Source organism: Zonotrichia albicollis, chromosome 4 (assembly GCF_047830755.1).
Source record: "Zonotrichia albicollis isolate bZonAlb1 chromosome 4, bZonAlb1.hap1, whole genome shotgun sequence".
Taxonomy (NCBI): Eukaryota; Metazoa; Chordata; class Aves; order Passeriformes; family Passerellidae; genus Zonotrichia; species Zonotrichia albicollis.
In genome coordinates this window covers 35,703,867-35,713,002 of record NC_133822.1, presented here as the reverse complement: position 1 = coordinate 35,713,002, position 9,136 = coordinate 35,703,867, and the positions used below count along the sequence as shown (strand labels likewise).

General features: G+C 54.0%; 1 protein-coding gene across 3 annotated transcripts; it reads right to left on the bottom strand.

The window, feature by feature from the left end:
* Window positions 1-4,196: 4,196 nt before the first annotated feature.
* SMIM45 (small integral membrane protein 45) lies at window positions 4,197-8,533 on the bottom strand. 3 transcript variants are annotated; one of them, XM_005488752.3, is made up of 3 exons: window positions 8,142-8,533; window positions 5,638-5,710; window positions 4,197-5,084 (listed from the first exon to the last, which is right to left on the bottom strand). In XM_005488752.3, the coding sequence occupies exon 3, from the start codon at window positions 5,080-5,082 to the stop codon at window positions 4,876-4,878; it is 207 nt and encodes a 68-aa protein (XP_005488809.2). In that variant the 5' UTR covers window positions 5,083-5,084; window positions 5,638-5,710; window positions 8,142-8,533; the 3' UTR covers window positions 4,197-4,875. The 3 variants fall into 3 exon arrangements, with proteins under 3 accessions (XP_005488809.2, XP_074395561.1, XP_074395562.1); XM_074539460.1 differs by having other exon boundaries at window positions 5,638-5,820; window positions 8,142-8,281; XM_074539461.1 differs by lacking the exon at window positions 8,142-8,533 and having other exon boundaries at window positions 5,525-5,653.
* Between the last annotated feature and the right edge of the window lie 603 nt (window positions 8,534-9,136).

Sequence of the window (9,136 nt, the reverse complement as noted above, 5' to 3'; positions counted from 1 at the left end):
CCCGACAGGCTCTGTGTCCCTGTCATGTTGTACTGGGGCACCGACATCTGGGAATGCTGTGACCTCCAGACAGGAGCACCCCGTGTTCCTCCACCACAAGACAACCCCCCTGGGCGGGGGCTAGGCTGTGGGATGCCTGGCAGACTTGGCAAGGGTTTGGGGTTCCTCTTTTTGCAGTGCTCTGGGACAAAAAGAAAACTGCACCCACTTCAGGTTTTGGGAACATTTAGAATTGCCAGCAGTTACCCCGGGCTAGGCTGAGCAGTGGACAGACTGGCTTTGGACAGACAGACAGACAGACAGGCAGGCAGGCATACCCAGAAAATCTGACACAGGGACCATCGTGTTGGCTATCTTCCTGCTGGGTGCCAGGCTCACAAGCACACGGGCTGTCCCCGCACCAGCTGCTGCCCACGCCTGATTCCTGCGTGGGTCAAGAGGAACTCACTCCAAGGGGAGGAAGCTCCTGTCCTCCCTCTCATCACCCTACCTCCCCTGAAGGGTCCTGCCCCATGCTGGGCTCATGTCATCGCCAAGGGACCCCTTGGTGCCTCCCTCCCTCCCTCTGCCCAGCCCATCCCGTCAGCGGAGACCCACCGGAGCGTGGTGGGGCGTAGGACAGCCCCATCTTCGCCACCGGAGTGGCCTCGGTCCCGTCAGAGCTGCGGTGTCGCTGGGGCCCCTCGATCGCCACGGGCCGGGGCCGCGGGGGGATCGGGGTGACCGAGGCCGGGCCCCGCAGCCGCTCCCAGGGCAGCCCCCCGGGCCCGGCCGCCCGGCGCAGCGTGACCGAGAGGCAGCTCCGCTTCGTGGGGGCGGCCACGGCCAGGGGCCCGTCCCGCCGCCGTGAGGGGCCCGGGATGCGGCTGGGGCCGCTGGGGCTTCCGGGGGCGGACAGGCAGCTGCGAGGGAGGGCGATCTCCTCCTCCATGGTCGGCTGCCGGCTGGAGGCGGAGGTGCGAGGGCTGGGCCCAGGCCGTCCCTGCTGTCAGGGCTGTGGTGTCTCGGGGTGCAGAGCTCCCTGGGGCTGCTGTCACCCACATGCTCGAGCCCCCACCTCCAGCCCTGTCCCGCCAGCCCGCCTCCAGCGGGACAATGGGGCTCTTGTGGCCGGCATGGCTCGCTCCCACGCTGGACGCCATGGCCACTCCTGCGAATGACCAGCACCTTCCTGACCTCCGCCACCAGCAGCCCCACAGCACGGACAGCTCCACAGCACGGGCAGCTCACTGCTCCCGTGGCAGGAGGTGCAGGAGTGATGCAGAGGTCAGGTCAGGCCTGTGCTGTCTGCTTCCAAGGACACTGGGTGTGATTAAAAAAAAAATTTGAATTTTTGAAATGTTTTTTCTTCTCTTAGTTTTTCCCCCTCAAATGGCATATTCCAGTGCAACAATTTATATCCCACTGCACAAGTTCAGTGGTCACTTTTTGGATGTTTGTCCAAGTTGTTGCTTTATTCCCTTATTCTGATCTTCTTTTGCTTCTTCCTTATCATCATTATTATGATTGTGTCTTAATTTTGCCAGCTTTGTGGCATTTTCAGGGTCAAGAGGGATTCAGCTTGCCACTTTACACCTTCCTCACTGTAAGAGGCTTTGAAGGGCAACACAACAAACAAGGAGGAAAGAAGAAAGGTGTTTTGGTGGGATGGGATGAGAATATGAATGGTTTGGTGGGCAAGTGGGAGCAAACAAAAGGAGAGACAGGCACCCACAGTACCTACAGTATGGCAGGGACAATGATTGCATGATCTCGGGTGACCAAGGCTGAGGAAGGAGATGAGGAATCATCATCCAATGACCCACATCAAGTCATTGGGAATGCTGGTGGAAGGCAGAGCTCAGGACAGTGTGAGTTCTCTGCTTCTTTAAGGGCAAAGAGACAGAAAACATGAAAAAAACTAACCTGATACTGTGTAGTATTTCCAGCAATAAGTATGTTCTCTGATTCTTTATGCAGTTTAATTCAGTATCTGTGACTATTTCCTTCTCCCTGAGGTCTTTCTGGCTGCACAGATCCCACAGAGGAGACACAATCTCAGTTTTCAGGCAGCATTTGCTTTTAATTATTCCAGGATAGCCCAGCAGTGTAGCTGGCACAGGAGCCAGGTGGATGGAGACCTACCCTGTTGTAAAGGAAACCTCACTGCAGACTGCTCCTTGCTGCCTGCCCAGAGCTGGAGGGAGGCAGCTCCCAGGGGGAACAACAGGAAAACAAAGCATCAACCAAGCAGTTTGTCACACGCTTCCACTGTGCAAGCCTTTGACACTGCTGACAAAATAGTCCTTCATAGCCATGGAAAATACCTGGCTTAATGCTGATTGTGTCAGGGCTAAACAGCACAAAAAGTAAGCCAGAGGAGATGAACAATTAGTTTTTCTCTAATCCAGCCCTCACCCATTTGCTGTCTTCTTTTGCTCAGTTTCTGCATGGAGTCATGAGCAGTGGAGCTCAACCCAATTACAGCAGCATGCAGAGGAGAACTCAGAGCAGGGGAGAGCTCTGGGACCCCTGTGAGTGCAGGCTCCCCTTCCTCCAGTTTGACTTCTTCCTGACTGCTCCAAGCCCCTCAGCTCCAGTGGAGAGGTTTTTATGCTACCCCACAGCTCAGTTGTGTTTGTTTACAGAGCAATCCCACCCATCAGGGAGTTGAGGAGAGGAAGCAAGTTTCCAAGCTGGTGTTTGGAGATATGGCTGTGATGTGCCAGAGGGCAAGGAATGTGAGCCATGCAACTGAGGGTGGCACATCATGCCATGCAACCCAGCCCCTTGTCATTTCCATTTACAGCCCCAAGTCATGAAAATGTATCTGTTTCAGACTACACCTGCTCTTTTGAGTCTTTGCTTGCCAGAGCAAGTATAACTTTGGGCACAGCAGTAATCCTATTCACTGCATTTCCCTGCTGAGTGAGACTCCCCAGTTAGGGTACTTGCATCACAGTCTCTGTCACTTGGCTGAACGAAAGGACTCTTGACTTGTCCTCTGTCTGAAACAGAGCCAGAAAGCTCCTGCCAGCGTGCCTAGTTTTGGTGTGGAAAAGAATGGTAATGCAATTGCAGTCTGGCAGATGAAATGTCCCAGGAAGACCCAGGATATTTGCAGGATGTCCTGATCCATTCCTTAGAGCTAAAAATTAACTTGGATCCCCAGAGAATTAACAACTTTCAGGCTGCACCTGTGCTATGAGCCTTTCCTTGCCAGGGCAAGCAAAACTTTGGGCACAGGGGTAATCCCACTCACTGCATTTCCCTGCATAAACCACTCACAGCAGCCCAGTGAACTCTCCTTCTTTCTTTGGGAATGGAGGAACAAACTTCCTGCTCCCAGGTTCACAGGTGGGGCAGAGTGACACAAGCCAGGGGCTGTGGCAGATTTTCACAGCTGGCCTGAGGAGCCCTGCTGCTGAAAGGAGCCATTGGGGACTGGAGCACAGAGCCATAACAATGGAAGGACGCTGGAGATGTGGTTGCCAATATCCTGGCTGGCCCAGATGATGGCACAGGATGCACAGACATGTGCACATAGGATGGTGGCACCAGCTAACATACCTGGGAAATGCAGGAGAGGGGCACACAAGATCCCTCTGTGTCCAGAGCATTCACAGGTAGCACCATAGCACCTACATGCATGCAAAGGGTGGATGTTGGGGTGGGAGGAGAGGAGACACAACCTCCTGCCACAGGCTCCTTGCTCTCTCAGGCCTTCCTGTACACACTGGGCATTGCACTGGGCTGTCAGGGAGAGAGAGGATGGGGATATCCCTCTCAGCCCAGTGTCACAGCTTCATACAGCACTTTGGTGGCTGGTCATCCCCATGACAGTGCAGGAAGCCTATAAACGTGGGATTTTGTGCCAGACCCACATTATATGGCTTGGGTTCAGGAAGCAAAGGTGGTGCAATGGGCCCATTTATCTGGCAGGTTCATTGTTCCTTCTCAGAGACATGCAGGGTGGAAAAGAGCTGAGGGATGCTTCACAGCTCTCATTGGGAAACAGTTGAGAAAGAGAGCCTGTCCAAGGGCTCTGCAGTGCAATGAACAAGTGCAAGTAGCTTCACAGACTATCCCATCTCCGCCCATGACAGAGGAGCAGGAGGTCAGGCAGATCAGGAGTGGCTGATTTGGTAAGTCTGGCAGCACCTCTGCATGCAGAGCTGCAGAATGTTCTAGCTTGACACGGGACTTGAACCAACCTCTTTAATAAAGACTTTTAATTTCAGTGTGGTGCATCTGGAATGGATGTAGGGATGGATGTTCTCCATCTCCCAAACAGACACAGAAGGGGTGTGCATTTAGCAAGGATAAAGACGTTCAGTCTCTGAGGCTCACTGAGCCCTTGGTCCCTCTGCGCAGAGCTTCAGCAAGCTCACCTCCTAGCATCAAGAGTGGGTGCTGGGAAGAGCTCAGCTGAAGCAACAATTTGTATTGAAACCCCATTCATCTTCCCCAAAATACCCCGTGGACTTAGACAGACTGTTTTAGATTTAACCTAGGGAGTAGGAGTACAAGGTTCTGTATCCCTTTGCAAAACCTGGTACCTTTCCTACTCAAGATCCTGTCAAGGTGCCAGGCAGCTCAAACTCAAGTGATTAAATAAGGGATATTTCATTTGAGTGGTTAGTCAGTCTTGGCCACAGGAAGGAGCAAAGTCCTTGGCTGGCTGAAGAGCTGTGAGCACATGGAAAGCCCAGCCAAACAAATCTTGACTAAGAAGCAAAGGGGCAGAATGGTGAGTGATGAGTACGAGACCCACATCAGCAGAGAGCAAAGTGAAGACCAGCCCCACTTTTACCAGGGCAGCACTGCCATCCCTAGTGAGGCTTGTGGTCTGCTGCCCACCCAGGAGAGATTCCTCCGGCTGCAATGGGCAGCTTGTCAGACCTCAGGCACCCCAAAGGCCAGGTTGTCCCGAATCATCAGCGTCTTCCGAAGGTCTCGCTCCATGATTGGCCTCTGTGTTCGCCACTTATGGGCTTCCTGGAGTCCTGGTTCAAAGTAGTAAATGCAAGCTCCAAAGCCCACCAGGATGAGAATGGAGATCATCAGATACACGGGCACAAACCAATCCAAGAAGTGGGGCATGGCTGCCAGAGAAAAGGAGAGAAAGCTCATGCAGAGGGAGCACCCAAAACACACTTTCACCACCCAAAACCACCTCCTCCACCAACACTGATCATAAGACATCTGCCTCATCAGCAGTGCCCAGTCCCTCCTCACAGCCCTGCTCACCTGGCTCATGCTTGGTTGCACATGAAAACACCTCGTCCACTGGGAGAGGTCAATGCTTTTGGGGTCATTGCTGGGAGCCCAACACAGAGTATCAATCCTACTCCCTCCCCACAGAGAGGGTTGAGCTTTCTTGCCCCCAGCCTTGCTGCCAGTGATTAAAGGTAGGCAGTGGGTAAATACAGCTGCTTCTCACCTCCTGCTTGAGGGAAAATCTGCTTCCCCTGACACCCCATCACCCTTTTGAATTCCCAGTCTGAGCTGGTCTGGCTCAGGATTGAGCCCTCCCTTACTGCACCTCTATTTCAGGTCCTGCTTTGCCAGGGCTCAGGGTCCTTGGTTCAGCACCAGTCTGTGAGCAGGCCTGAGATCCCTCCACCACATCAGCCACTGTGCAGTGGGGGCACTCACCGGGAGCAGCCGATCCGCCTTGCCAAGAGCCCCTGGCCAGCCGGGTGCGAGGTGAGTCCGGAGCAGCGTTGCCCTGGGGAGCACAAAACACCACACTGTGTGATTGCTGCTAGGCCAGCGCTAAACATGGGAGAGCAGGAAGTAGCAAACGTCTCCTTGTCCAGAGGTCAGGGCTGAATATTTCTGGAGGGATGAACAAACAGGGTCTCAGCCCCATAACCTGCTGGTGCCCTGGCACATTCTCTGCCCACCATTACAGCCCTGCTGATGTCATGCTTAGGGCATGCACCCTAACTTAGGGCCATTTAAATCTGTAATGGCATCACATTTGATCCCATTCCTTATCCCCATCCTTTGGGAGGGAGACAGCAACCCACATTGCAACCTGCAAAGGTACTCAGCTTGTTCAGCTCTGCTGCTTGCTCTGCACCAAAATGACAGGCAAGGTGTGGATCATGCAGGGACAGAAAAGGGGATCAAAAAGCGTCCCACACAAAAAGCACAGCTACAACTTCACCAGGCATCAGATCTTCTGGGTTATCACTGCGAATGTGCTGCTTGTTAAAGGCTTTGGTGGATTAAACCTGGCACCCTCACACTTGGGAGAGCACAGTGATGCCAGACTCAGGCACAAAAATGCAGTCCTGAAAGGGGGCTTTCTGTAACCCTCACCCCTTGGTGGGAATGATGAAATGCCCATTGACTTCAGTGGGGACACACTAAAGTGCACCCACATCCAACTCCTGGTTTTCCAGACAGATGAAAGCTGTCATGTCTGACCATGGCCCAAGTCATCCCTCTGCAACAACAAACTATCCCCAAATTCCTTGCACAGGCAGGGCTGTTTAAAAGGAGGCTGGGGAGAAGTCTGAGCATTTCCATCCTCTTCCCTGCTCCTGGCCCATAAGGTTGGTGCCTTTTTCACACCAGGGGCTGGGCTTTTTTTTGTTTTGTTTTGGTTTTGTTTCCAATGTGCCCAGCAGCATTTATCTTCTGGACACCTCTTGTCCCAGGAGGACCTGTAACAGTAACTTTTTTGTCAAAGGGTAAGATCTGAAACAAACTGCAGTTCTTATTACCATAAGAAGAAACTGCAGAAAATGCCTGATTTCCTCCCACTTATTGGCATGGATCTGATCTGGGCACTGCTGCTGCCTCTTCATGGCTGCCTGTGCCTTCCTAAGGTGAACAACTGCTGAGAAAAGCTCCCACCATAACTTCCAACAACATCACAGAGTTGTGAGGAGCTGAGGGGCTTCCCTTAACGCACCTTAGGGGACCATGTAAGGAATTAGGCACAAACTCCTTCCACAAACCCCTCCCCTCAGCAGCTGGGACTGAACTCTGGGCCAGAAATCCCTTAGCACAGCTTTCTTACACACTCTGCAAAAGTAGCTCCTTTGCACCCCCTGCACCCCCAGCTGCAGCTGCAGACATCCTGGGGATCTCAGGCTGCTGCTGCACCCCCCTTTTTCAGGTGTCTCAGCAGCTGCTCTCTGTCCCTGGCTGGAAACAGCAATGGGCAGGATTAGGGACACTGTGAAGGTGAGTTCAGCTTGGATCTCCAGGGCTGATGGGAGGAAAGCCAATAACCTCATTCGCTTCCCTGATCATCCACTTTCCAAATCTGTGAGTGAAGCTGCCGTCCAAAAAAACACTGCAATAAAAAGCAGCCCTGCACACTTCCCAATTCATCCTTCCTCCATCACTAGTAGAGCCAGCATTTCCTTGCTCCTCGCCAGCAAGCTATTCTTCATTCTACTTGCTATGCAGCCCTGTCCTGCTGTGTCCTCACGCTGCTCACCATCCCCACCCCCTCAATGAAGGGTCCTCATCATGGCCATGCCGAGGGCTGGATGAGGTGTCAGAGCCGGCTTTTGTCAGGCAGGTGAGCAGATTTTGGCTGCAAATACTGAAAAGAGGGAGTTTCATTTAAAGATGTCAGCTTTCTGGAGCAGTTCTGCAGATATTAAATGTGCCTTAACCTTGCCGGACCAGTCGATCTTCAGCCCCTCATTTTGCAGTGGGACATCCATGTCCCCCCAAAGACACAAAAGAGTCCTTGGTCCTCCATCCCAAACCATGTCTTATATAGATAAGCTGTCTGACCCTTTTAAACCTGTGCTACACCTCACTCCAGCTTCTTGCCTTCAATGTCACCCGTGGATCCCCTATGCCACCTCCCACCGCCCCCGAGGTGCTGTGGGCACACTGTGACAGGAGCCCCAGGGGCCACGTTGTTAGTGGCAGGGCACAAACTGCCTGGGGGAGGCTGGGAGCAGCCCACAGGAGAATTCGGGTACAGAACCCTCCCGTGTGCATGGCTGGGAGCACAACTCCTTTTGCAGCTTTACAAGCCGTGGGCTCACCTCGACCGCAGGAGATTCCCCCAGACCTGGCACCCCGGGGCACAGCTGCCGATGGCTGGGACCCAGACATGACCTCTCTGCCATGCACCGCATCCCCAGCACGCACCGCTCCGTGCCCTGACACCTGTCACCTACCTTCCTCCACGGGTGCAGGGCGGCGGGATGGGACTGCTCCCTCCGGCATCTGCCGGGTGCCAGCCGGGATGAGTCAGGCTCCTTTCCCGGCCAGGCAGTGCCAGGGAAAAGGCACCCCGCGCCGGGAGAGCTGGGCGACAGCGGGAGGCGACAGGCGCGGCTGGGCGGGAGGCAGGCAGGGAGGGAGGGATGGCGGGAGCAGCCGCGGCGGGCGGGGGAAGGACAGGCAGCCAGCAACGTGGCCTCATTGCCCAGCGGGACACTCGGGGGCTTCCCCCACCGCCTCCCCGGCAGTGTCAGCCCCGCTCCAGCCTCCCCGGGGCACCCCCACGCACGCAGGAACGGCTGCAGCGGGCTGCATCCCGGCGCGGGGAGGGGGGAGCGTTTTAGCAGAGGTCGCTATGGCAACGAGCATCCCCAGCTCCCCCGCACATGGTACCCGGGTCAGAGCCACGAGGGAGCTGCCCGCGGGATGCTCTCCCTCCTCCCGCATCATCCGCAGCCCGGCTGCAGCCCCGGAGGAGGAGGAATGCTGGGGCACACGTGTGTGAGCTAGAGCTGATGGAGATGGACAGAATGCTCGGGCTCCACAGATTTACCAGCGCGTGCAGCCCAAGGACTGGGGGCTGGTGGTTTTTCATCAGAGGATGGGAGGCAGAGAGAGAGAGGGAGGTTAGAGGCAAATGGGGGTTAGTACTCCCTTCAGGGCTTTTATGTAAAATTAAACCAATCAACACTTTGACCAAAAGAATCTTCCATCAGAAAACAGAAAAACAATGCTGTCTGAAGTACTATTCTTGCTTTTAGTGAAATACCGTTTTCCTGAATCCATACCTAGTTCTGTCATTGCTGCTGCTGACAAGAAATGTTTTGTTAAAACATTTTCAGCTTTTCAGCAGCACAAAAATAGGAACATGCAAATGGGTTTGTTTTTTTCATATTGAGGTAATTTTGTTGTTTGGTTTGTTTTTTGGGTTTTTTTTTATGAAGAGAAT

Coding starts and splice junctions, on each gene's coding strand:
- SMIM45 (XM_005488752.3), bottom strand. CDS start 5,082: ATGCCCCACTTCTTGGATTGGTTTGTGCCCGTGTATCTGATGATCTCC.